The sequence below is a fragment of the Schistocerca piceifrons genome, chromosome X (genome assembly GCF_021461385.2).
Source record: "Schistocerca piceifrons isolate TAMUIC-IGC-003096 chromosome X, iqSchPice1.1, whole genome shotgun sequence".
Classification (NCBI taxonomy): Eukaryota; Metazoa; Arthropoda; class Insecta; order Orthoptera; family Acrididae; genus Schistocerca; species Schistocerca piceifrons.
The window spans coordinates 810,373,829-810,401,558 of NC_060149.1; the positions used below are offsets into that span (position 1 = coordinate 810,373,829).

Genomic DNA, 27,730 nt, shown 5'->3' on the forward strand with positions numbered 1-27,730 from the left:
AACTATCTGTACAAATGTACCTCCTTGGATTTGTCAAAGCGCTTGACATTGAATCGTTGCTTTTTTGTGGACAAATGTGTGGTAGTTTGAAGAAACCTAATATAAGCTACAAGTAAACATACTTTTATGTTGGGAAGGTGCTAGCAGTTCAGCGTTGTCTGGTTTTTACGTTAAGTGTAGTTCGTTATTCAGTATATAACACTGTTAGCGTCTTGTTGCTTTCTGTAGCGAACACGACTGACGTGGAGCTTTGGGTGATAGAACACCATGGATTGTTCGTACATGGTATGTTTACCTATTTTTTTAAAGTATTTATCAGAATTTTGCAGATGCCGCATGTATGTGAAATCATATATATATTTTTTTTTCATCTGTGACGTTACTTATTTACATACGCACGACCCGTAGGATTTACTGTGAATGTCGTGCCCTGTTAATTTGTTTGATGCAAAAGAATCCTTTTCATTTGGCTTTTAATTTGTTGTTTCCAAGTACGAACAAAGCATTGTAATTCATTATATATAACTAACAGTGGATCTTCCGTATTTGTGAGGTTATATACCGTAGCAGCTGTTTTTCGTGATAATTTTGGAGCATGGTATGTAATTGCTGTTCTTCACTTGAGCTGAAATTACAGGAAGCTTATCATGATATAAAGAAATAAATACATGTGTTTTTTCGTAGACCAATTACATGTACAGCCAGTTGCAGAAAATTGTACTAAAATTGTGATTTTCATAGGTTTGCTGTGTTTACTGTACCCTCGCTATACTTACAAAAATTTGTGTTGATGACAAAATCTAAACAGGGTGACTGGCAAACCAGCAGTGATACCATAGTTATAACATTCACAACTGGTTGTGAAAGACATTGAACACTTTGGTGTCACTCTTTACAATGCACTGCCAACTTGCATGAGGAAGTTGGGAGAAGGGAACAGATTTTAGAGCAGAGCTAAGAACATTTCTAGTTGAGCAGTGTTTCTACACTGTAAATGAATATGTTTGTAAGTACTAGCCCCTCGTTTACTGTTGAGTACTTTTTAAGCTTTTACCAGATGTTGTGTGTGTCTTTGCACAATAATGTTTCTGGTGTTATTTTTTTCTGTTGCAAATGAAGTACATTAAAACTCCTCATGGTAGGGACTCAGTTGCAGTAGCTGGACATAATGTGGGAGGTGTCCGTGTGTGTATACTTTTCAGAAGTGTAATATTACAGTGTCATATTCTAGTTATATCATTGATTGTACTTCTAGTGCATGCTATTTGCTCCTTGTAGGCACTTTCCTTTCATAACCGTGTACTGAGTAAGGTGCTAAGTCATATTAATGCACTGGACTCTCATTCCGGATTGCGGGGATTCTTACATCATCTGGCTTCCTGGGCTAAATTATGTTTCATATTGGACCCCCCACCCCTGCCTCCCTGCTCCTGAAATCATGGTTGTGGTGACAGACTGATCCATAGTGCAGCATGAGATCTTGGTTAGGTTGGAAGGTGACAGTTCGGTTGTGCGTGGCAAATCCATTGAATTTGAGAGTAACAAATATTATTGTGGTGACAAATTGACTGGAAAAATGAAAGGGGGATGTGTAACTTTTAATGCATCGTGGATTGGGTTTTTGTCCGAATTTGCTGAAGTTAACACTAACATTACCTAGGTAATTTTTGTTACATGTAGTACCAACAGATTTATTTTATTCTGATCTCACTGAAAAGACTTAGAACTGCTTATACATTATTTTTTGTATACCAGGTAAATATTAAATTATTATAAGGACAAATTCACTTTGTACAATTTTCTCCCTGCACTGTTAATAATTAATTTCAGTCCACTAAATGAAGCAAACAGAATTTGCTGTCTCATTCTGAGACATATTTTTCACGCAACACTGTCCTCTTGCGGTGTTTTACACAGATGTGTTTGCGGCACTGAAAGCAGCTAACGGTTGATTTTTCCAACTTGTTGTACTTGAACTTTTTAGGTGCAGCTTCTTGGTAGAATATCTGGCACCATCCACATGTTCCTAGCTCTGCTGTTTATGGCACAGGTTCCATAGTGCAGCAAGGTGCTGTTGTGTGGTGCTTTCCATTGCCATTGTTACTGGCTTCTGAGGGTCAACGGAAGCATCAAGAGTCCACCCATGTGCTTTTACCCTGTGTTCGTAGATGATGTATTTGATGGTGCCCTCTGGTGGTGGATGTGGACATGCTGAGTTTAATGTGTAGTATTGGGTTCATTTGAGTTTGGGTTGTCATGCTAACATGGTTTTGAGTTTAGGTAGTTGGTGCGATAATGTGGATGTCTTTCCAGTGCGTTATTAAGGGCGTTTCTGTGTTTGGCTTTTTTGTTATGTCTAATTAGTTTGACATGTGGAAAGAAGTATAAATTTTTTATTCCTTTTTTAAAGGTATTGATATGACAGGGAAGTTAATGACTGTGTCATTGTGTTCTGAGATGGGCGATGATATGGTGTCTGTCATAAATTTTCTGCAGATGTTAGGTCTTATTGCTGAATATGTTAGATGTCAAGTTTGTGGCAACAACATAGTTTGAGGAGAGTGCCTGCAGCTCAGATTAGGGACATGTGTATGTTGTTTCCAGTGTGGGGGGGGGGGGGGGGGTAAGTAATTTTTGTTTTGGTTTCATTGCATAGTAATTGTAATATTTTGTGTGTTGTATATTTATGGTAGGCCGGTTGTGTTTTAATTTATGTAGTGAATATGGGGTATTTGAGTTGTTGGGGTTTTGGTTCCACTTTCCAGAGTTGTAGGTGTTGATTTTTTGGTGTCAGTAGCTATGGTTGAGTTATCTAGGGCAAGGGCAATGTCAGAGTTCACTTTTTGGGGTAGTAGGTGTTGGTTTTCTGATATGGATAGCTGCGGTTGAGCTATAGAGGCCAAGGGAAATGTCAGATTCCTTTGGTTTTGTTGTAGTGGAATGCTGTAAATTAATTTGTTTTGGGATGGTGGGGTGTTTTTCATTCTTGTATATTTAGCTTCTCCCTACCCTAAATTCCCCTTTGCATACACTGGAAGTAGGCATTTCCACCATATTGATGTCGGGTCAAATCAGACAGGTGGAATCAGATGCTTCTGTAATGCCGCTTCTGAAGCCTGTACAAATTTCAGGCCCGTTTGTGTACATGAGGCATTATTCATGACCAAAGTTACCGAGAAAAATTCTATTGTGATTCAGCAAATTCTTTTTCCAATTTGGAAAGTTTAGATGGAAGTTGAATATGTATTTATTGCTGCTGCATCAGTGTGTGTGTGTGTGTGTGTGTGTGTGTGTGTGTGTGTAGAAGACGGATGTGAACCATCTTCTTGTTCTCTCTTCATGCTGTAATGTCTTGTCATGTAGTCTATGGTGTCCACACTTCCCTTTTTGGTGTTATAAAAGAAAAAGATTAGTCTTCTTTGAGTCTTCACTAATCACCCCAGTGATAAGTCAAAAACATCAACAGCAGTCGCTTTGCTTTCTCACCTGTGGTAACACTGCGACCTGATTTATTGATGGATATTATTGATCTCTTTACAATATCCATTGGTCCATTTAGATGCTGTTCATTTCCAGACTTTCCTGTATGGACGTCCATGCTGACCACGTATCTAGTTTCGGAATCGGACAGCATTCTAATTAAAATGCCACATTTTTCAGTTTTTTTTTTAGAAGTACTTTGAATGGGCAGTGACCATGGAACAAAGACATATTCACTGTAGCATGTTGACCCGGGATTCTCTTGTATTCCCTGTAGCATGTTGACCCGGGATTCTCTTGTATTCTTATCATCAGGCCTCAACATTTTACTCAGTTCAAAAAATCTGGTTGGGCTCATTGGTCTTTAGTACACTTGGCGGGCCTGAAGCATAGACCATAAATCTTGGACAGGTATCTTATCATCATGATTTGAACCCATGATTAGGAAGTGCCAAATATAACAAAATAACTCATTTCATCAATGTGTTGAATATCTGGTCGAGAAGCCTCTTACAGAGACTTAGTTTTTCTTTGTTGTCTTAGCCTCGTTCTGCCCCGCACTATATTTTGTACAGAACACTGATATTATCGAGATGGCTCTATTACATACTCACATCCACTTTTGGCAATGAATTTATAAAAGTTGCTATTAGCATCTGGTAGGTTGGGCTGAACATCATCTTCATTCTCAGGCAGTGTATCTCCATACCATCACCCACTTCATTTTCATCTACATCTGATTTATTCAAGACTTCAAGCACTCCTTCAATAGAACTATAGCATAAACATTGTCTATTCATGTCACTTGTTCAACAGTACCAGAAACAATGAAAATAAAAAAAACGGTTTCTTAAAAATGTGTTTGAAGACGACAGTGCAAAAGATCATTTAATGTTAAATATTTAAATTTATCTAATACCACATACTCCACAATGACCTGAAATCTATCCCTAGTGTTACTGATGGGTGGGAGGCTTCTAAGGCGTATGAGAATAAAATCAGATAAATGAATTTTAATTAACAAATTCTATAAGCACTCAGTTGTAAATGCAGTAATGGATAACAAGCTTTGATTACAAGTTCGTTTATCAAAGGACGTTGATACAACGTGTAATTATTAAGTCAGTGGGCCTATAAAGCCCCTTCCTTGGTAGTGCCAGGATTAATGCTGGCGTGGTTCCTTTGAGAAGACCACGAATGACTTCTTGCCATCTCGTCACCTGACATTGTAGCGCATGACATAAGAAAAGTATGTAATTGGAGCGGATACCGACAGAGGATCACTCTAGCGAAGATATGGGTTGCAAATGTGCAGGTCCATTGAGAAAGCAACTTTGACAAAGAGCAGATTATTATTATGCAGAGCCTGTGAAAGGGTATCTTGTTAACGACAAAGCTTGCCGAATGTTAACATGCTGCTGCCGTGAGCATTTATGGAAAGAGTAAGCCAATGAAACTAATGCTCATCACAAAACATGGGGTTCGGAGGCTTGTTTGCTCTGTAAAGTGGAAAAGATGGTGATTTGTGGCATCTCTGCTGAAAGATCACAATGCTGGTGCACACACAAGTGTTTTGGAGCACACTGTTCATATACATCATTGAGAATGTAGCTCTGCAGCAGACCACCCCTATGTGATCACATATTGACACAACAACATCGTCATTTAAGGTTGCAGTGACCACGGGGCCACCAGGATTTAACTGTTAATCAATGGAAATGTCGGCTCTTTGGGTGAATCACATTTTGCATCACGAGGGCGATGGTTGTACGCACAGTCACTCATCAAGGTGAACAGCAGCTCGAAATGTACAATGCACCGTGGGTGCATGCTGGTGGAAGCAGTATTATGCTTTGGGAGACATTCTCCTGCGCTTGCATGGGACCTATGGTAGTAATTGAAGTCACTGACACACAGCTGCGAACCACCTGCATCCCTTCATGCTTGATGTTTTCCCTGATAGTGATGTCATCTTTCATTGCTATAATTGTTTCTATCTTGGAGCCAGAACTGTGTTTGCTATAGTGCTTTGAGGAATATTATAGTGAACTCGCCTTGATGTCTTGGTGATCTATTTCGGTTGATGTATGCAAATCAGTGGCCCATTATTTGAGTGAATTACATAATATGTGTGTAGACATCTAATGCCACATACCTCCACAAACCTACCAGATCCCTGATACGCAGAATCAGTGATGTATTTTGTTCGAAACATGGACAAACAAGCTATTGAGCAGGTGGTTGTAATGTTTTGGCTCATCAGTATATGTACATATTATTCCAATGTGTTATTTACCTTCTAATTATCATTTTTTTGTTTTCATATTTGTATTAATCGACACTTCTGATTTTTTAGGAACCGAGCCTGTACACTGTGAAAGGCATTGCAATACTTGACAATGATGGAAATAGGATCCTTGCAAAATACTATGACAAAAATATATTTCCATCTGCGAAAGAGCAAAAAACTTTTGAAAAAAATCTTTTCACTAAAACGCACAGGGCTAATGCAGAAATTATAATGTTGGATGGTTTGACATGTGTGTACAGGTCAAACGTTGATCTTTTTTTCTATGTAATGGGCAGTTCCCAAGAGAATGAGGTGAGTATAACAGGTTGTTTGGTACAGTTCTTCATATATTTCTAAGACAAGTTGATATTACCATATCCTCAGTCCTCTTGCCAATTGTAAGGAAGTGATATAAACAGAGAGATCAGTATAATTTCATGCTTACTAAAATTAACTTTAACTTTGTAAACTGAATTTTACAATATAAAGAAAATGAGTAATGCTGTTTTATTACTCTGGAAACAAAGAAGTTATGTACAATGTCTTTTTTTCGGATGTGGAACAAAGTCTTTTGCACTTATTAGTATGAAAGAAGCAAATGCAGCATATGAATCAATGGAAGATACTTTCAAGTCTTACATGCCTCAGTATAAAATAGGAAACCCAGTGGATATCGTAACTCCGTGAGCGGGCTGTAATTATGTAGAAGTGTGTTGCATGAGAAACGTTGAAGAATTCTTGGAATCATTTCAGGCAATTTTTCACCATTGTCACACTTGTTTTTACAAGAGCTTTCCATGAAAACTTGGCCTTCTGAGTTCCCCTACTCTCTCTTCACCTCAAGTCATTAAGCCCTAACTTTGGTTCCATCCTTAAAAACACACAGATAAGCCATTGTATCCAGTTGGGCACTGTTTTATCTCTAAGGTCCATGTTTTGTTGCAAACTTTTCACTTCCTATTCTCATTTATTAGATTATGTTGTTTATAATCACTTCAATTACAAGTTTGTTTTTGTGGGAACTGTGTGTCTCCGGTTTTACTCTATACCTGCCCTACAAAACTCAATAACCAGTAATTAATTTTATTACTTATCTATTGTGATGTCTTTCAGCAGCTTTGATCTATCATCAGGTAACAATTAAAATAATTTCTGTTGCCTTCCCTAGAGCACTGCTACTGAACTACTGACAAAATGTTCACTTTATTGAGCAATTCCTCCAAAATGCCTCAATTTGTAAGAATTAACATGTAATGACCAGCAACAATATTTTTTAAAATTCTTTCAACATAGTCATGGATGCAGCAGATTTTTTTTTACACTATTTAATTTTATACAAAACTGTTTCAGAATCAAAGTAGATTGAGCATACAGCCATTGGCAAGATTATGCACCGTTAAAAGTGGTGAATTAACATACAGAGTGTAATAAAAAAATAAAAAAATCATGAAGTAAGACCATACAAATGGAATGAAAACATTAAGAAATAAAAGTATATTACAACTTGAAATATAAAAGAATTGAATCATTTCTCGCTTACAGATATTGTGTTTCACATTTTGTGTGACTTTACTCAATCATTACTTTATTTTTGAATGGAGAAGAGGTTGCTGCAGACAGGTTTTTCTTGCTTGTTGTGGCCAGTGCATAGTCTGAAAAGCACACAGTGAATTGAAACTAGAAAACCTTCAGTCCGTGCTCACATCTTGTCTGCCAATGCCACAGGCATTGAATTTCCATGATCGGTGTATCTGTAGGGCTTTCTTTGAGAAAGTTATATAGAGTCCAAGTCCATTTATGTTGGAACCATGTAAACAGGGTACGTTTGTACGTATAGTTTGCAGAGATACCGAACCTGTTGATACCACCAGTTCGTTGATGCATCATACTGTGAAATTGGCAGACAAAAACAACTTACAAAAATCAAATATGTGTAAAATACCTATCATAACAAGAATATAGTTATCATAAAATCACATTCATTGGCTTCGACAACTTGCAACCGAACTCATCTTCCAGTCTGACCCATGCCTTGAGCTACACTACATATCAGTCCGTCAAAAACACATTCCAAATAATAGTATAGAAGCAAAAAAATTGTCAGTTTTGTGTGTTATTGTTTGTGAGTGGCTTAAAATTATGTGGTCTGCAGATTGAGAAAGATATGTGCTTGCTGCAACACTATAGGAGTTCCTTTGTGTCTGATGTATTGGTGTGCAACATCAGCTGTTTCATTTCATAAAAACATTGCAGTTTGTGAGCCTTCTGCTGACAGATGAGCTACAGTGTTGCTGGACTCTCTATGGCCAACTTGATTTTACAAATATTTTAGTTGCAGCAGGGTGAGAGATACAGCAAATTGGCTTCAACAGGGCTGCAGTTTATTCCTTAATTGACCTCTCCAAAACTGAGCTAGTTGTCTGCCTGTTAATGCATTCTTTATTTTGTGTAACCTAAAACCATAAGACACCTAAAAACATGAATTGAGTAAAATTCTGTTTTGGTAGCATACTTAAATGCATTTTCTAGAGTTTCCTTATATATTTGATTACAATAACAAATACTTTTGTATTTCAGTATACTAACCTTATGCTTTTTTTATCATACACACTGATTCTTGATTTCTTGAATCATTTCAGTTAATTCTTGTGAGTGTTCTGAATTGCCTGTATGACGCTGTCAGTCAGATCCTTAGAAAAAATGTGGAAAAACGAGTTGTCCTGGAAAACTTGGATATAGTAATGCTGGCTCTGGATGAAATTTGTGATGGAGGGTAAATATTATTAGAAATATTAGTCTTTAACTTTGTTTCCAGTTCCAGTAATGTTCTGTTTTGACTTTTAAAGATGGTGTTTGAGGTCTAGCATAGTTTTATTTCCCCTGCATGGTGTTGGGGCGCTTTGTCTGGAAATATTGTGATGGTGTGTTCAGAATAATATGAAGTTTCGATACCTTTATGAAACAGTAGGGTATGACATCCAGTGCCGTATTGGATCTGCAGTGCTTATAGTAAAAAACATTTCGTTCTTGAAATTTTGCCCATAACAAGCAGTTGCCCCTATCACAAAACATAAACCCAACTTTGTTGTAACTGCTTAATTTTGTTGGTTCTAATATCTGCCATCTGATATTTGCTTGGGGAGCAATTGACAGTTGACGGGGATTCCTTCAAAACATGAATACACCTGGCATACTCGCAAAACCTCCCACAAACAACTATTTAAGAAACGCTGCATGCTAAAAACTTCCCAGTACATTTCCTCCATTAAAAAGTTTATCACTAGCAATCATTCAGAATTCGGAAAGAAAAGTCCAGTAGGTGAATTAACAAACACAGTGTTAGGACAAAAAATGACTCTCACTTTTACTTATGTAATCATAATTTGGTGTAGAAAGGGGGAAATTGTGCTGCCAAGAATATATTTGTCTTCCTAATTAATTTATTAAGATAAGACCCCTCTCTCTCTCTCTCTCTCTCTCTCTCTCTCTCTCTCTCTCTCTCTCTCTCTCACACACACACACACACACACACACACACACACACACACACACACACACAAACTTCGAAATTATTTGTAGAATAGTTAAATGACTGAAGAAAGCCTTGTGCTGCTTGTGGGATGCAACAGAATAGTTAAAGGGGGAAAGGTAGCTGACAGCTAAGCCATAGGTGGAAAACAATGTGCTAAAAGAAATAGTAGCAACTGTGACAGATAGAAGCTGGAAGATGAGAATATCTATGTGGTCTGAAAACACAGAGGATGAGAAAACTGTGCTTGAAGGAGGACCTGACAAAAGTTAGTCGTTGAAATAGCTATATCAGAGAAAAGAATTGATTATTATGGGAAGCTACAACATGGTCAATTTGATGAGGTATGAACATTAACACAATATTGAATAGGAGCAATAAAAAAAACTTGAAATGGAGACAAGACTCCAAGAATTCTACTTATGAATTGAATATGAAATAAAACTGGAAATATTGTATTTTAATGCAATTATTTTTTGTTCAAAAGTCATCTGGCATAGGGAGTGGAATTAATACATAGTGAACCATTCTTATGCTTAATTTGAATATCACATAGGAAAAAGTCATATGGAGAAAAGTTGGAAAAATTAGAGAAGTTAGAATCAATGATAGATATCTAGGTTCAGAGTGATTAATCAGTACATAGAATCATAATTTGTGACCTTTTTCTACACAAAAATATTAGTCGTCTAGGGGGGTGATTGTTTCTTCATTGGTGATTGAAAAGTAGATGATGTGAAGAAAAATAAACTTTTATGAATAATCTTGTCATGTGGAACATCTGCAAACAAATCAAAATCTTTTTGAAAAAGATTGGGAAGGTAGATAATTGAATTTAAGCATTATAAGCAAGAACTGATCAAAATTTTGGTAACAATACTCTTTTTTCATGTGATGATGATACTGAGAAGACTCTAAGTAAAAAGTTTAAGTTGCCTGGATAGATCAGTCAGTATGAGCATTATCCATAAAATTCAGGGTTTCAGGGTCAAGTCCCCATCCAGCACACAGTTTTATTGGGAAGTTTCAGAAATGGTGTGCACTCAACTGCAGAGTGAAAGTTTCACTAAGCAAGCAACATAAAGAGCTGTACAGGAAGTGGTTGCCTTGCATAGAGTAAGCAGGGTGGATGTCAGAGTGATGACCAAAAGAATGGACAGCAGGGGAGAAATATAGGAATGTTGCACTAGGAGAAAGCTCTCACCAGGTACAGCTGAAGTAGTTGGCTGTTGTGCATTAGGTGAGAGGGGAGTAAGCTTGGGAAGGCAGGATAAAAAAAAAGCTAAAGCTGCCCACAACTCAGTGCTGTACTCGACATGATCCTGTTGGAGTAGATATGCCCTGGCTTTCCTCTTACCTTTAAACTGAAATAGCCAGCCCGAAGAGACCTACAGTGTAACATAAACTCTGTTTCAGAGTGCAGCTGGGCATTTTGTACATTAAATGATCATTACAAGAAGTGAAAGAATCAGTCACGCAGTGACAGAAAAAAATCAAAAGTTGTACTAGGGATTGAATTCAGGAGGAAAAAACATGTGGATCCAGTGGGGATCAAATGCTAGATTTTTTTAGTTGTAGTCTGGTATGTACATACTGAGCCACCAGCAAGTAACAGAATAAAGCTAGATCACCAATAGACGAGAATCCAGATGCTTGTGGTGAGTGAAAAGAATTCTGCCATTACAATTATTCTGGCCACTAGTAACAGCTGCGACATCATTTATCATATCTGCTGCAGTGTTGTATATAGGCATGACCACCAACCAGCTGTTATTCATATGAATGGCTGCCACCAAACTGTTGCCAAAGGAATGTTTTGACTTGTCAGTGACAAAACATGCTACACAGCATACCATGCCAATCAGAAATGTCAACTTCACAACCCATGCCATATGATTTCCCTCCGGCAACCCTGACAACAGCTTCTGAAAAGTGCTCATAATAAATTTTCCATCCTTGTTTAGCCCATAGTACTGCTGCACTGTGCCTAGCATGAAAGGAGGAATGAATAGTACTATACTCCAATATATACATAAATATGATAAAGATTGTATTATATCTCGTGCTGATTGTGTTGTCAGTATTTAACACACACAACTGCAATGTAAATTCTGCAGTCACATGTAAGTTAATTAATAAAATGGTACTGCAATTACATGCAGCAAGCAGGCAAAGAATCGTTAGGAATTGAAAAGTTTGCTAATATTGAATTTACACTCTTGCTCTTGCTAAAGTCATACGTTTGAGTGGGCCATCCACGCTCTTACCTGACAGGCTATTTTGGTAATGTCAGTTGTACGAAGTCATAAGAATTAAACAGCTGATTTGTATAGCTAATGACATAGCAAGATAATTTCATTTAGATAGTGGACGAAATAATATATTAATTTGTAACATAACAATGTTGATATATCAGATGCAAGAATGGGGTGAAACTTAATTTTCATAGAAAAGTCTTATGTTTGCAGGTGAAAATATTCATAACACACACTAACTAAATTAACCTCAAGTTTTAATTTTCTGTCTTTGTCACATGTTGGGGTTTTCATTACCGATGTGTGTAGTTTTTTTTTGGGCTTTTTATGCTAACGAGGGGATGCCACAATGTTGGGATCACGGATTTACTTCAAACTTTGTACACCTTCAGTAGGCCATTACTGCAACATAATTTGCAACTAGTAAGGTGCAATACTCTGGCAATTCCAAGAAAATTGCAAGAGAAGTTTTACTCATCTGTTATATAACTGATGTGAAGGGGCTTTTCGTAAGAAGTTGTGGTGGTCAACCAGTTAGCGTTCATGGTTTGCATGTGGTTCGTGGCCGACGCAACGGTTCTAATCCCACCTACCACTTACTTTTTTTATCTATATTTTTTTGCCATTGATCACATTATTTAATTTTTGGCACATGGGAGGTAATATAATGAAAACACACACGCATTTTCATGAAGTTGTTGTGAATTTCATAATATTTGACTATTTGCTATTTGTAATTCATTTTTTGAGGACGATGGATGGGCTCAGAAAGCCCAAGTCAAACCCTGATAAATAATGATATTAATGACATTATTCACAATCAGTAATATGATAAGTCACAATGTGCCAGACCACAAGAGTAATGTACAATTACTTGTCGGGTGTGCTCTCAACATCACATGTTGTAGGATGGAATTTGTCATAGACACATGGAAAACATAAATTGAAACTTCATGCAAATAGAAATGGTAATTTTTTGTTATATTACCTCTCAAATGTCATATAAATTAAATAATGTGAGCAGTGATGGAAAAAATATAGATTAAAAATGGAAGTGGTAGCAGGGATTCGAACGATTGTGTCACTCAGAAAACACTTGCAAACAGCAAATGCTAACTGCTTGACCACCACGACTCATTACGACCAGCCCCCCCTTGCACAGATACATTAGTTACATAATAGATGCATAAAACTTCTCTTGCACATTATGTTGATTTAATGGCCCACTAAAGGTGTAAAAAGCTTTAAATAAACCTGTGATCACAATGTTGTGGCCTCCCCTTGTAAGATTAGTAAATTCATCTGAAACACAGTTTCTTGGCTTCAGTGATGAACTGATACAAATTACTTCATTTAATATATGGGCTTGTGATACTGGAAACACTCATTCAAGTTACTCACTTTGTGTGGACAGCTCTACCGTAAATAAATAAATTTAATAATGAGTGCAGGCAGCAGTTAGAGTTGACGGTAAATTGAGTTCATGGTTCAGAGTAGTTTCAGGGGTAAGATAAGGCTTCAACCTGTCTCCACTGTTGTTCATATTATTTATGGATCATATGTTGAAAACAATAGACTGGCTGGGTGAGATTAAGATATGTGAACACAAAATGCATATGCGGATGACTTAGTTGTGATGGCAGATTCGATTGAAAGTTTGCAAAGTAATATTTCAGAGCTAGATCAGAAATGTAAGGACTATGGTATGAAGATTAGCATCTCCAAAACGAAAGTAATGTCAGTGGGAAAGAAATACAAACGGATTGAGTGCCAAATAGGAGGAACAAAGTTAGAACAGGTGGACGGTTTCAAGTACTTAGGATGCATATTCTCACAGGATGGCAACATAGTGAAGGAACTGGAAGCGAGGTGTAGCAAAGCTAGTGCAGTGAGCGCTCAGCTACGATCTGCTCTCTTCTGCAAGAAGGAAGTCAGTACCAAGACTAAGTTATCTGTGCACCGTTCAATCTTTCGACCAACTTTGTTGTATGGGAACGAAAGCTGGGTGGATTCAGGTTACCTTATCAACAAGGTTGAGGTTACGGATATGAAAGTAGCTAGGATGATTGCAGGTACTAGTAGATGGGAACAATGGCAGGAGGGTGTCCACAATGAGGAAATCAAAGAAAAACTGGGAATGAACTCTATAGATGTAGAAGTCAGGGCGAACAGGCTTAGATGGTGGGGTCATGTTACACGCATGGGAGAAGCAAGGTTACCCAAGAGACTCATGGATTCAGCAGTAGAGGGTAGAGGGTAAGAGGAGTCGGGGCAGACCAAGGAGAAGGTACCTGGATCCGGTTAAGAATGATTTTGAAGTAATAGGTTTAACATCAAAGAGGCACCAATGTTAGCACTGAATAGGGGACCATGGAGGAACTGTATAAGGGGGGCTATGCTCCAGACTGAACGCTGAAAGGCATAATCAGCCTTAAATGATGATGATGATGGTGCAGGCAGATCATGGCATTTCTAAAATCCTGTTGGACACTTTGTTGAAGTAAACAGAAAACAATCTAAAATGAATTTGTCACCCTCCAGCTTAACCTAGACTATGGGCTACACCACAGATCAGTTTTTCAACCCAAGATAGATTGAAATTTCATTTACCTGGGCTTCACTAACTCATAACTCAAACTGTTGTCTTCCATCCTAACCTAGACCTCCAGTTACACTACAATCAGACCTCAGGCTACACTACAGGTCAGCCTATCGCCACATTCTTGCTGCTGCCTTTGAGTCAAAAACATTAATAATATTTGTTCATATATTGTTGTAATATACTGTGTGTATACATCAGTAAGAGCCTATATATGGCCAAAGGAAAAAGTGAAGGGCTCTCCACACATCATCAGTAATTTGTTTATAGTAGCATAAAGATGTATCTAGTTAACATCCATTAATGGCTACCACAAAATATTCTTCCGTTGGCTGTATCCAAGTTCATATGAAAACATGTAACCTACATAAACTCTAAACTGCGAATAGGTGCTGCATGTGGAAAGCTCCTTGTAAAGTTTAGCCCTTCTGATTTGTGTTTCATTTATCAAAATGTGGGTTAGTGTAGAGGCTCAGTTATGACAAAAAAAAATATAACTCTTATTTAGTTTCATAGCTGCAGGGATGATTATAGAGTGAATGAGTTATTATTGGGACAGAGCAATGTTCATTGCTATTGAGGAATGTCATTGAAGATGATTGTTGACACAATTCATTAGTTTGAAAATACGGAGTCCAAATAATTGACTTCCCTGTGATGTGCATTTGTTTATGCAGAGCCAGAAATTTTACTAATAACATGCAGTTAAGTAGTGAATGATAATGAAGGTAAGGTGGATATGATCCAGTCAAATAAAACTGCTTCTGTCCTCTTGCTGTGCCAGGAAGTAGTTCAGACGAGTTACTAATAGTTTTAATGTGTCTGTGAAAGATTCTTCTGTGTGTGTCATAATTAAATTTTTGAAATATGTGATACAGAAGCAGTCAACACAGAATTTTTTTCCTCATAAATGCAAATACTGGATAAATCACATTGTACCAGTATTTATACACTAGATCTTTCTAAGATTAGTAAATTGGTCATATAATGTAGGAAACAGATATTAATTATCTGCTCTTATACCATGCCCCTATCACAATTTATTGGCAGAGATATTAATTGTAGCCTCTGCACTTTTGTCTAATGAACTTCCGTCTCTTACATGGGCTTGTGAAGAGAATGTGAGGAAACTTGGGTCGTTATTGGGCTACTACTATTTTTTAATTTTTTGAGAAGTTAAATAAGTCTAATATTCTCTATTTAACATTTCATGCAGTTATATGATGAACAGCTGTTACATTTGTATCTGTAGATATCTGGAGAGTGTGGCATTGTGTGGATGATTGAAGATAGTATTTAAAGACTTCAGTCCCACAACTGCTAACTAAAAGTACAATTCAGACTATTAGTACAGCTTTTGCTGTAGTTCAAAATACTCGGTTTAATGTGAAATGTGTAATATAACAAAATGACTGAACGTTTCAGAGCCAGCATTGTTATAATTCACTTATACAACTCTTACGTGAATGATTGGGCAAGTTATTAATTCAGGAAAGAAATAATGTGTACTATTCTGTGACCATTTTGCTCGTAAAATAAAAATTGTGATAAAGATCACTGCTGAAAAATTCCATATGGCACGTTTTGGCTACAGCGATTATTGCATTTGTCATTTGATCAAGGCAGTAACCAAAATGTGACATACATAAGTATTATTAATCCTCAAATCATTTATATAAACATTAGTAAACTGATTGTGCCTGTTCCATTAAGAAAAAACTGCATGTATGTAAGAAAAGATAATGCAACGTAAGTTATGTTGTTGTAAAGTGTCGTTCTGATATATACTGTGACCTTATTCGGAGTGGTTTTTATCTGTTCTACTATCTTAGTTGCATTCTTAAATAATTACATTTTTGTTTTTTCATTCTCATACTTGCCTTAAATACACACACCAGTGTATAACCGTACCTTATAGGTACAGTGAACTAGCTTTTCAGTTGTCTCAAAAATATAATGTGAGTACATCTCCCACTTGGAATGGAATAATTTTAAGTTTCAAAGGAATCCCAGTTCCAGAGTACTGTACAAAACATCTGACAGTTGTTACAAAATTAGCTCTGTTGAGATTAAACTTCAAAGTGTTGTTACTCAATAGTCTTATGTAAGGAAATAATGTAATTTTTAGTTTTCGTGACATGGCACTCCTAATATGATACTGTCACTAGGAAACTGTATGTGAAGTAAACTGTCCAATTTCGATTGTGAATTTGCTAAGTGAAGTAACATTTAATCACTTGAGAGCTGGAAAACCCATTTTGATATCAAAGTTCTGTAAAAGTCACATTTGCAGTTGGTAAACAAAACCCCCAATTTACGAAAATCCTGTGAATATCTTCATTAAGTAAGCCGAGCATGTCACATTGCCCAAAGAGAACTAAAAATGAAACAAGCTCGCTCTCAACTTTGGGAATGTTGCAGTGTGAAGAGTTCCAGGACATAAACATAAGTTCACATTATCATACAACTGTCAGATTTCAAACTTTTCTCCTTCTTTAGACCTTACACCAGTGGGAAGTAACCTACTTTGTTCCAGCTGGTTGGAGTCAGAACCATAATGGTGGACACTGCAGCTCGCTCACATTTCACAAAATAAAACATATAACTATGCAAATTTCCTTAACATCACAGAACACACACGTTGAAACACGTCCTTTGACACAAAGGAAGGTAAAGTCAGCAAACAGTTGTACTGGGAAAATTAGAACATAGGTACTTAAGTTACAGTGGAAATAAATTTATTGAGAAACATTTGATGAAGTCAGTGAAAATAAAATTACCATATAAATTATTTGAACTGCTTTCAGAGTCTTTGCAGAGGGAAGGCTTTATGGTGATGCGAAACTGTAGCGTTGTCTGTGCCTGATGGATAATGCCGTTCTGAGTCAACAACAGATCAATGGTGGTTCTGAAGTTGTAGCAGGTCCATTAACATTACATCCTCTTGATTTGTGTATAATCCGTTTAATGGCAGTAGCGTTCGTCCATCAACTCTGATGAATAGGCCGGTCAGAAGAAACTAGTCTTGTAGTTAATTAATGTCGGTATTTAAGCCACAACAAATATTTCTGCTGTGACAAAATTCTTATTGTCAAGTTCACAGATTAGAAAGTGTGTGGAATCACATCAACTAGCAAAATATGAATATGAAGTTTGTCTGTCTTTGCCAGATGGGTGACCTCCACCAACTTGCGGTCTGGCTGTCAACATTCACGGTTTTGTTTGCATGAAAATATTGCTATAAGCGCTTTCACTGTCTTAATCCATTTAAAATGTGCAAACAACAACTTGGCTATATACCTGGGAAGCACACCACTAATTTATCACACCAAGAAAACCTGAGGGATCACATATCATCTTGCAAATAAAAATTATAAAACTCATGCTGTTCAATTCGTACCAGCGAATTCAGCTTAGTGAAGCAGTAATCCCAACTTTCTTGTGTATATGTTGTCAGTATAGCCCGTAGCATTTCAAAGAGCTCGCACCATTTGAATCATTCTAATACATTCTTCATGCAATACAGTCCATACAGTATATGAAAGTTGTGTGTTCTGCAATATATGGCATACTTTATATTCTGATATGGCACAGACCCGCTACTATATCTGCGTTAAGGCAAACTCGCGTGCACCAACAATGTTTGATTCTCTATAAATGTATCGCTCTTTCTGTCCATCTTGTATAGCAGTTCATTATACTTGTTACATTCAGTCAAGTTATCCCAAAGATTTACAAGAAAATTAAAATATTGATGCCCAAAAATAAAACATAACAGTGATTTATTATTTATTTATTTATTGTATTTCATACATGAATGGCTCTTTAATCACAAAAATAACATACTAATAATAAATACTCAGCATAACATAATAAAAGGGTGATGCACAGTTATACCTTTTACTTTAGAATAAAACACATGAACTAGCACAGATGTGTGTAGTGTTCCCATATTACAGTGATGTGAGAAGAGAAAAAAGTAATACTACTCAGAATTTGCAATGTTTTCTCACAATGCATATCAAACATGCGAATCTCATGAGATTTTATTGTGTCCTGAGATTCATACGTTGATGGTTTGAATTTAAAGACATGCTGTGTGATGCATTGTGTGTTGGGTGGAACAAATAAAAGAATAGCATGTGGGAGTCAAATTGCATGATTCATTTTGTTACTTAAGAACTTTGAATGCTCGTTACAGCTTTTTAACGGGGGTGGGGGGTGGAATACAAAAACCAAAATTCAAATGTTGGTATGTTGACCTATCGATACTTCTGTACTACTGTATAAAGACAATTTGTAGTTTAACATTCTTACCAAAAATCTCAAATGTTCCAGACTTATTTATTTCAAACAATGGAAAATCAGGACTGATTTATTTCAAATTTTTTACGCGATACTCTAATACATTTTCTGATAGACATGGGCTACATATTGCTTTAATATATGTGGTACACAAATGTATATATACATATAAAACACACGAGGGAAGTGTTAGCAAAATGCTCAAAAAGTTCTTGACCGATTTTGTTCAAATTTTTGCACAATATTGTAATAAACACTCAAGCTGACATAGGCTACATACACTGCCAGAAAAAAATTAGTACACCCTTTTAGAGGTTTCAGATTCACTAGAGATTTAGTGTTGCAGCAGTATGTATCGAGTACATGAAATGATTACATTTACAGATCAATAGCACCTGTGATTCTGTGGTACCGGGTATTGACCCATGCTGAAACACCCACATTAATACACGGTGTAGCCTCTGCAGGCGGCAATGCAGGTACTGACTTGGGCATCCAGTCGCTCATACAGATGGTGAATACTATCCTGGGATACATTGTGGCACACCTGCTTGACCTTTTAACAGAGTTCTGTAAGAGTTGTTGGTTGACGAGTCGCACAAGTCAACTCTCATCTTTTCATATCCCACACATGCTCAATTGGAGACAAGTCTGGAGATAGTGCTGGCCAGGGAAGTTGCTGCATGTCTTGCAGAGCACCTAGAGTTTCACGGGCAGTATGTGGGCAAATGTTAACATGTAGGAACAACACATCACCTTCTTGTTGCAAGACCAGGTTTAACAACATTCTGCACATGCCGAGTGCTGGTTAGCTTCCCCTCCAGAAACACTAAAGGTGAATGAGAGTTGTAGCTTATCGCACCCCAGACCATAAGGCCTGAGGTGGAGACATTGTGTCTTGGACAAATGCACTCTACGAGAGAGCACTTACCAGGTCTACATCGTACACACAAACGACCATCACTTTTGTGCGGGCGGAATCTGCTTTCACCACTAAAGACCACAGCATGCCAGTCCACGTTCCAAGTCATTGTCTGAGGGCATCAGTCAAGCCAAGCACATCGATGCTGTGGCGTGAGCTGAAGATGGGCTAGAGGTGTGCGTGCCTGTAGTCCTACTGCTAATATCTGGTATGCAACAGTTTGTGTTCACGTGTACCAAACGTGGTGGCACAGTGGTTAGGACACTGGATTCGCATTCTGGAGGATGATGGTGCACATCCGAACATCCTGATTTAGGTTTTCAGTGATTTCCCTGAATTGTTTGGGCTAACACTAGAATGGTTCCTTCAAAAGGGCATGGCCGATTTCCTTCCCCGTCCTTCCCTAATCCAAACTTGTGCTCAGTCTTTAATGGCCTCGTTGTCAGTGAGATGTTAAACACTAGTCTCCTCCTCCTCGTGTTGACATATCTGGGCTCGCAAGCCCAGTTACCTGTGCTGTGGTAGTTGTGCGATCTGCCACTGCTGCCCTTGCAATAAGATGACCCTGAAAGGCATCTGTGCTGCATGGACATCCCAGAACCTTGTCTACAGGTATGAGAATGTTCATGTGATCACTGATACCATCATCTTTGCACAACTGATGCAGCATATCCAATTTGTGTGACAATTGACTGAAAGGACCATTCTGCCACATAGATGGCCATAATTTGACCTCTTTCAAACTGTCAGTTGGCCGTAGGTAACATGAGTATGTCTCTGGCATGGTTGCCTCCTTGCTTCACACGTCCGCACCACACTGAGCCTTCTGGCTGTGAGCATTCCTTATTAAAGAGAAGATACAGACGGCACTCTCATAGCTATGCCACTACACTACCTGTTGGTGGATGATGTTGAAACCAAACCATTATCAGTACATTCATGATCCCCCACATGGCATGTGCCATCGTCAGATTAAAATCAGTGTTGTCTTTCCATGTGTACCAATTACTGACTTACCTGTAGCATTGGACACCTAATCACCCTCAAAATAATTCCTTTAGCACTCCACACGTTTCTACCAGTGGTGCCGCCATCGTTGGAAGCATGCCAAAAAAACCTGTTTCAGAATGGAGTTTTGCTCAGCTTTCATTGTTGTCATAATGTTCTCTTGTCTGACATTGTGTTCCTTCCAATGGCCTCTTGAGTTTGGGGAACAGCTAGAAGTTTCAGGGGGCCGTATCAGGAGCGTAAGGAGCCTGTTGAAGCACAGGAATCTGATTTTTCATCAGAAAAGTCGAACAAAGTGTGAGGAATGTGCTGGAGCATTGTTGTGATGGAGGTGCCAGTTTCCTGTTGACCGCAAGTGTGTTGTCTTGCACCATACAGCATCATGTGAATGACAAAACATCCCTGTAGTCTTCTTTGGTGGTTGGCTCTGTGGTGTGTAAGCATGGTGTACCAAACTGCAGGTTGGCTCTGTGGTGTGTACACATGGTATACCAAACTGCAGGAGTCAAAGAAAGCAGTCAGCATGACTTGGACGTTGCTGTGCACTTCGCAGGCCTTCTTTGGTCTTAGTGACAAGGAATGCTTCCATTGTGATGACTGGGATTTGATTTCCAGGTCATACTCATACGCCCGGGACTTGTCACCAGTGATTATGGTGTTGACGAAGTGTGAGTCACTGTTTGTAGAGTCCAGCATGTCCTGTGATACGTCAGCACAAAGTTGTTTCTGCTCAGCCATCAGCACTTTCTTCACAAATTTTCCCGACACTCTTGTGTGATACCCATAGCGCCATCACCGAAAGCTGTAAGCTGCTCGCCACAACTGACACTGTTGGCATGCAGGAAAAAATTCACTCAAGCGCATGAAAGTTGAAGGTTGGTTCATGCAAGTGCGCTAGATTCAGATCCATCATATGTTCGCAAAAAATAATTAGATACTTTTCTAACAGACCTCGTATATGTGTATTTGAAAATTTTACATGATGTGCTAGTAAACATTTGGACATACATAGGCTGTATATTTTTTTTAATATCAATTTGATATGTAAAGAGGAAACATAGGTAAGCAAAAATCTCAAAAGTTCTTGACCAGTTTAATTCAGATGTTTATGTGATGCTGTAATACAAATTCAGATGGACATAGGATACATATTTCTTTAATTTATGTGATATATAAATGTAAATATGGTACACAAAGGTGAAAAGTTGGCAGAAAAATCAAAAAGTTCTTAACGGATTTACTTGAAATTATTGTGTGATACTCTAATAAACATTTGGACAGAGAGTGTATATATATATATATATATATATATATATATATATATATATATATATATATATATATATATATATATGGGGGGTAATGTCATTAGTAAAAAATCTCAAATTCGTTGCCTGAGTTATTTATGATATTCTAATAAACTTTTGGATGAGCATAGGCTATATATTTTTAAAATATTTATGTCATATGTAACGGAGAAATATGTTAGCAAAAATCTTGAAAAGTTGTTGACTGTTTTACTTCAAATTTTTGTAGTTTACTCTATGTATAGTTTTTTTTAAACAATAATGAACAGATTTTCTGTGCATGCATACAGATTGCTGCCTAACTACAAATGGCTGCCATGAAGTGTCACGAGGACACGAAAAGAAAATAATTTTTTATTCTGCTTTACCTCGGCTTATTACATTGCATGTTGACACAAGGTTCAGAAACAGAAATAAGTAAATAATCCTGGATCACACACATAACAATGTAATTTTTTTTTACCTAACTACGTATAAAATGGCAGACGTTGCAGACAGGAATCTGCAGGTGTGCTGAAGTTCTGTCCTCAGTGACCAGAGTTCTACCTGGAAGTAATATAGAGATCACTGATGGGTAATAATTGTGTGAGCTTTTTAAGCCCTTCCATCTGAAGCAGTAAATGGTGCTTTATGTTGAACTGCTAATACATCAAATGACATATTTTTAGACTACAGTAAGCAGGTTCAGCTGGATGTAGAGTGCAGTAATTATGCAGAGCTAAAGGGGTTTGTGCTAGACAGACTAGCATGAACAGAATCAAGTCCTTGCACCAAGGACGACAGCAATACCAACACCAGCAACAACAGCAATTACTAGTACTGCTGCTGCTGCTGCTGGTGGTGGTGCTGCATAACTTCTGGAGCACATTTTGACATGATCCCTCTGGAATTTTCTCCTTCATAAATAATAATTGTAATCACAAAGTACAAGCCATTAATTTTATTTCATCACACACTCAGTATATTTGCAGTATAGGTCAAAGCATCAGCTGGTATTTCAGATCCCGAGTGTGAAGGGATTTAGATTTTTCACCGTTTTAGTAGCAAAGACGGTGCAGTCAAATCACTTTTGCGTAATTCAGCTAGTTGATACCAGTTATGTCCACTGATCTCATTTATTTGAGTTGATTTTAAAATTTGTCTCAAACAAATGAGTTTGAGCAAAAGTTTGTGTAATTTTTCCCCTGTATTGTTATCAGGAAGAGTGAGATAGAATGATAGTGTAAATTTATAAATTTGTGCTGAGTGATATTGATCTTCACAATCAGTTTAGTTGAGAAAGGGGAACTAAAGCTGTCCTGGAGATAAAAATAAATTGTACTCCACTCAAGATGTAGTGCAGTTTGTGGAGAGGAGTACATATAAATGAGTTTTTCACACAGTGAGAATCTGTCTAATTGTGGCAATAAAAGCTCTGTGTTTATTGATATCAGCTTCGTCTAGGTTTTAAATGTATGAAACCAAGAAAACAAATAAGCTTTCCTGTTCGTGTAGACATGCAGCTAATAATTGCTACCATGCATTCTGTAAGTAGTGTTCTGTCTGCACTTTCAGCTTAGGATGTGAATTAGCTTAAGATTCAAAAATAATGGAATGATTGCATGGTAGCATAAAATGGGGCAGTATCGTTTTAAGTGTGTTGCAAATAAAGAAAATGCCACATATGGTTTGCTTTATTGGTAAAGCATCATAAATGGTGATTTTTTTTTTAGTGTGTGAAGGTAACTAATCTTCCCCCTTTCCCCCTCCCCACTCCTGTAATTTGAAACTAGGGCATTCTTTTATACCTCTGAAAACTTGAGGAATTTGTTTTTGCTCTTAAAAATGGCTAAAATATTCCAAGCTTTCAAAATAGTAAGAAAGGAACCATACACTACTTGTTTCAGAAATCTCAGACACTAGTCACACACAACTTGAAAATTGATATTATGATGTGCTGGCACATGGTCTGCTTAAAGATCACTTGCTACATGTCTCCAGTTCCCTGGTAATGGCAGTAGGCACTGTACCACAAGGGGAAACAAGTAATAAAGTAATGCATGAGGACACAGGATGTCTGTGACATACCCTTGCTGCATCAGAGTTGCCAAAATCACTACTAGCCATGACCTGAAGTCATACCCGATGGCTTCCCACTCCATTACTGAAGGAGTAACACCATTGTGCCTCTTCAAAACTTTGGAAGGATAGGACCTCTCCCCAGGTCCCAGCCATACTTGTTGATGATGGTAATCTGGGGTACTATAGAACTGCGATACATCGGTGAACACAATGTGATAGTATTCATCAACAGTTCATGCTTCCTGGTTACACCACTCTAAATGCAGCTGTTTATCTTGTGTTAATGGCAGCCTAAGCTTGAGATGGTAATTCTCTAGTCCGGCTGCCGCTAGTCTCTGACCAATAGTGTAGGATGGCACACTTTGTTCAGCTCTCCCCATAAATCTAGTGTGAAGAATATAATTCTCACTTCCTGAGTTGCATATTGTTGATTCCCCTGGGGAAGGGCAGTATATCCTTGCTAATACAGTGCTGTAAAGATCACAATGTAACAAATTAAAAACAAATAATGTCTCTTTAGTACCTGCACCAAAATATCAAACGGTGATCAGTTGGGTAGAATATGAGGTCAGAAGTTATCACCAGGCTCAGTAACTTATATTTGAAAGGAACTATACAGAAAACTTTCCTAAGTTAGCAGTGTTCAGTAGCTGTAATTTTAATTATCCTGTTTAGTGATGATCCTTATATATAATGAGGCCATTGCAATACTCTCTCTTCTGCCAGTTTTTCCAATCATATTTCATTCTTGCCTTGGGGAAAACCTAGTCAGAGAGAGAGTTTCCATTGATTAAGTGAGCTTCTGGGACATAATTTTGTGGAAATTTCACCTGCCTGTGTTGAATATTAGAGAGGTCGTGAAATAAGAACAGTGAAGAGCTGTTAATGTTGTTCACCATTTTAATTGATAAAATTCTTACACTTTGCATGTAACTAGCTTTTGTACTTAAACTGTGATTTGAAATAAGTTTTCCTTGTTCCAAGGGTTTTGGAATTTCAATAATGCGATGTATAGATGATGAAAATTTTGAACTGATTTTAGACAAACAAAAAAATCTCTCCTCCTCCTCCTCCTCAGCAGATTTATAATATGCACTGAAGTTAATATGTTGTATGAAGCAGTTCCCTGTGAATGCTGACATGGTTGTTCATAGTGGTATGCAAATGAGATTAACTACTGCTTCAAAATGCCTTCTCATTATCATCACAATCGCTCCATGGGCCCAAACTTCACCAACAGCCTCCTTAGAATGCAAAATTGTAAGCTTTTTTTTTTAAAGTCTATTGAATAAATACATAATGTCACACCTGTATTTATTGTGTTATACATTGTACAGATTCATGTCTGTTTGCTAAAGGGCACTGGTTGTATAAATTTGTGCTGTGTCATTATGACCAATCATCATCTGAAACATGCTGCAGCGGATGTCCTAAAATTAGAGGCACTTAGTTTTTCACACTTATTCTATATCATATTTTTAAAGCAGGTTGAGTGTGGTGATAGTGGTTATATTTAGGCCACACATTTGGAAGGAACAAGATTCAAATCCTTGTGTGCTTATTCTTATTAAAGGAAGAAGTAGCAGTTGCAGTGCTTGTAGAACATTTCAGCATTCCGAGTGTAGAGTATAAAAACTTTCTTACTTAAAAATTTGTTAATCATGTGTCTCTTCAGTGAAAATACCCACAAACAGCACTGAAGAAATTTTTCCAACAGTGTATGCTTTGTTTACTTTCTAGAACTTCTTGTTGAAACTTATATCTAGTATCCATTTTGAATCTGTTTCTTGCTTCAAAGAATCATCATCAGCACTCTTATCTTTCATTTATTTTTATTATAATGCAACTGTTAACACTAGTGCCAAAAATGACTATAATCTTACTCGCAGTTCCATTATTTTACATGACAGAAGAGGTACAATTTTTCTCTAGCTAAAGAGTAAAATTCACCAAAGAGTGCTAAAGTCAGAAAAAATAATCCACATAGTTCAGAATTTGGCACAATTAACATGCAAAATTGAAACTCGTTCATTTGTTGTGTGAAAAGTGTGTTTGTAGAACAGCTAGCAGTATTATGGTTTGGATTAATGTAATGTGCAGTGTTAAATTGTGTTGGAAAATAAGTAGCAAACTGCTGTTTCATCAGTTAAATGTAACAGAGGGCCAAAGTTGGGGAATTCTTTCTCAAGATAGGAGGAAATCCGTGTACATATTTCTTGACATAATCCAGTTAAGGGCCTTGGAAATTGTAGAGACCTTAAAATACTACCAACAGAACCCTCTAGGAGTATTGTCTGGTGCTCTAGGTTTGTGTAGAAGTGGCCCCTTTGTGTGGAGAAGTATGTCACCAACAGAGAGACTGCTAGAAGATTTTACTAAGAAACTTCTCAACGTCCCAAGAGAGACAATCCAAATATGGCACTGGCACTCTTACTCTGGAAGACAGACATACCCATTGTACCTGGAGGTATGACTTCAAAACTACAGCTGCTTGATGTCATAAACATACCATTCGAAGATAGTCCCCATAAACAGGACTCCAGTTGGCTGTGAAATTATGCACTCACTCCATATGGCAAGTTTAAAGAGCCCTCAGTTAGCCTTGTGTGTGAGTGGTTTCTCTCTTCATCACATTCTACTATCAGAAGGGTCAATGAGTGTCATATCCAGTGCCATGGAAGGTAGTCAGGACAAAAAGTGACAGAAATGCTGATAACAATGAAAAAAATACCACTAGCATGAAGTTAAGTGACATCAGTGAAGAATAATTGGAAGACTGGTATTTCTGTGTAACTTATTGGCATTGCTACATAAAAGAATGTGATTAAGAGCGACTAAATTGTGAACTGTATTTGAAAATGGATGATGTGACAGATTTTTTCCTGCTGAGGTGCTCTCTTCCCCCACTCGAAATTAAATATGCAGCTTATATTTGGACCAATGCAGTAATTTAACATTTTTTTATGTTAATACAACAGTCAGATGGAAGTTTTCATGCTATTATTTTAAGAGCAGCTTCATTTAAATGTTGACATATTTAATGACTGACTTATTTATGTATATTGTTTCAATCTGTACAGGATTATTATGGAAGCAGATCCATCTGCCCTTGTTTCAAGAGTTGCTTTGAGAGTGGATGACATTCCTCTTGGTGATCAGACTGTCTCTCAGGTAAATCTGAATTTTCAATTAAGTTATAAATTATCTTTCTTCTTTATGAGGCAGTGTAAGTGTCAGACAAAGTGGTGTCACTGCCAACTTGCAGGTTCAGTACCATCAGTTGCTTTGAATTTCTGTTGCCATTTCTGGCTGGTTATTGACACATAATTAGCTCTGATGGAGATTTATTCATTGTTCATGTATAAGAATTGCATACACGGTTGTCTATAATTTTGAGCTATAAATCTGAAGACATATTTCCACTTGTTAAACTGTGCTTTGTATCACTTCTTACAGGTCTTCCAGTCAGCGAAAGAACAGTTCAAATGGCCCATTCTAAAATGATGGAGGCTGACATAGGCTGGCAGAGCCAGTATGAAAAGTGATTAGAGGAAAATTGAAAGTGTACAGGCAGTGGGATTGTGCATTAAAGGATTGACAGTCTATGAAAAGTATATGTTTGTAGAAGTGAGATGGACTTGCTGCAGTGAACAAACATTTGGTGTTTTTTGTGGATGAAACGTGTAATGTTGAAAGTGTTGGTGCCTTGTAATTGGAGTGACTTGTTGCTCATGTACACTTTTTTTCTGAACAGCCATTCCCTTCCCTGAAAGGTTTTTATTAAATAGACATTACCTCAAACATATTTTTTATAGATGTTATCCTCCCCTTGGCCTTCTCACTCAGTGTTTTACTCCAGTGAAGTTTGCAACATTTTATTTTGCATTCATTGTATACCATTCATGTTTTGTTTAATGCCCAGATGTTATGAAGCAATCCCATTGGATAGCTGTAACATTTTATTGTGTGTTTTA

General features: G+C 37.4%; 1 protein-coding gene across 1 annotated transcript; it reads left to right on the plus strand.

Moving 5' to 3' along the window:
• The first annotated feature begins 42 nt into the window (after window positions 1-42).
• On the plus strand, window positions 43-27,492 carry LOC124721444 (coatomer subunit zeta-1). Its single transcript, XM_047246425.1, has 5 exons — window positions 43-285; window positions 5,837-6,082; window positions 8,410-8,543; window positions 26,837-26,927; window positions 27,213-27,492. The coding sequence occupies exons 1-5, from the start codon at window positions 268-270 to the stop codon at window positions 27,258-27,260; spliced, it is 537 nt and encodes a 178-aa protein (XP_047102381.1). The 5' UTR covers window positions 43-267; the 3' UTR covers window positions 27,261-27,492.
• Window positions 27,493-27,730: the final 238 nt, after the last annotated feature.

Excerpts from the sequence above, each read along its gene's own strand:
- LOC124721444 (XM_047246425.1), top strand. Across the intron at positions 6,083-8,409 it reads GCAGTTCCCAAGAGAATGAG|TTAATTCTTGTGAGTGTTCT; the intron begins GTGAGTATAACA and ends GAATCATTTCAG. Across the intron at positions 26,928-27,212 it reads GTGATCAGACTGTCTCTCAG|GTCTTCCAGTCAGCGAAAGA; the intron begins GTAAATCTGAAT and ends CACTTCTTACAG.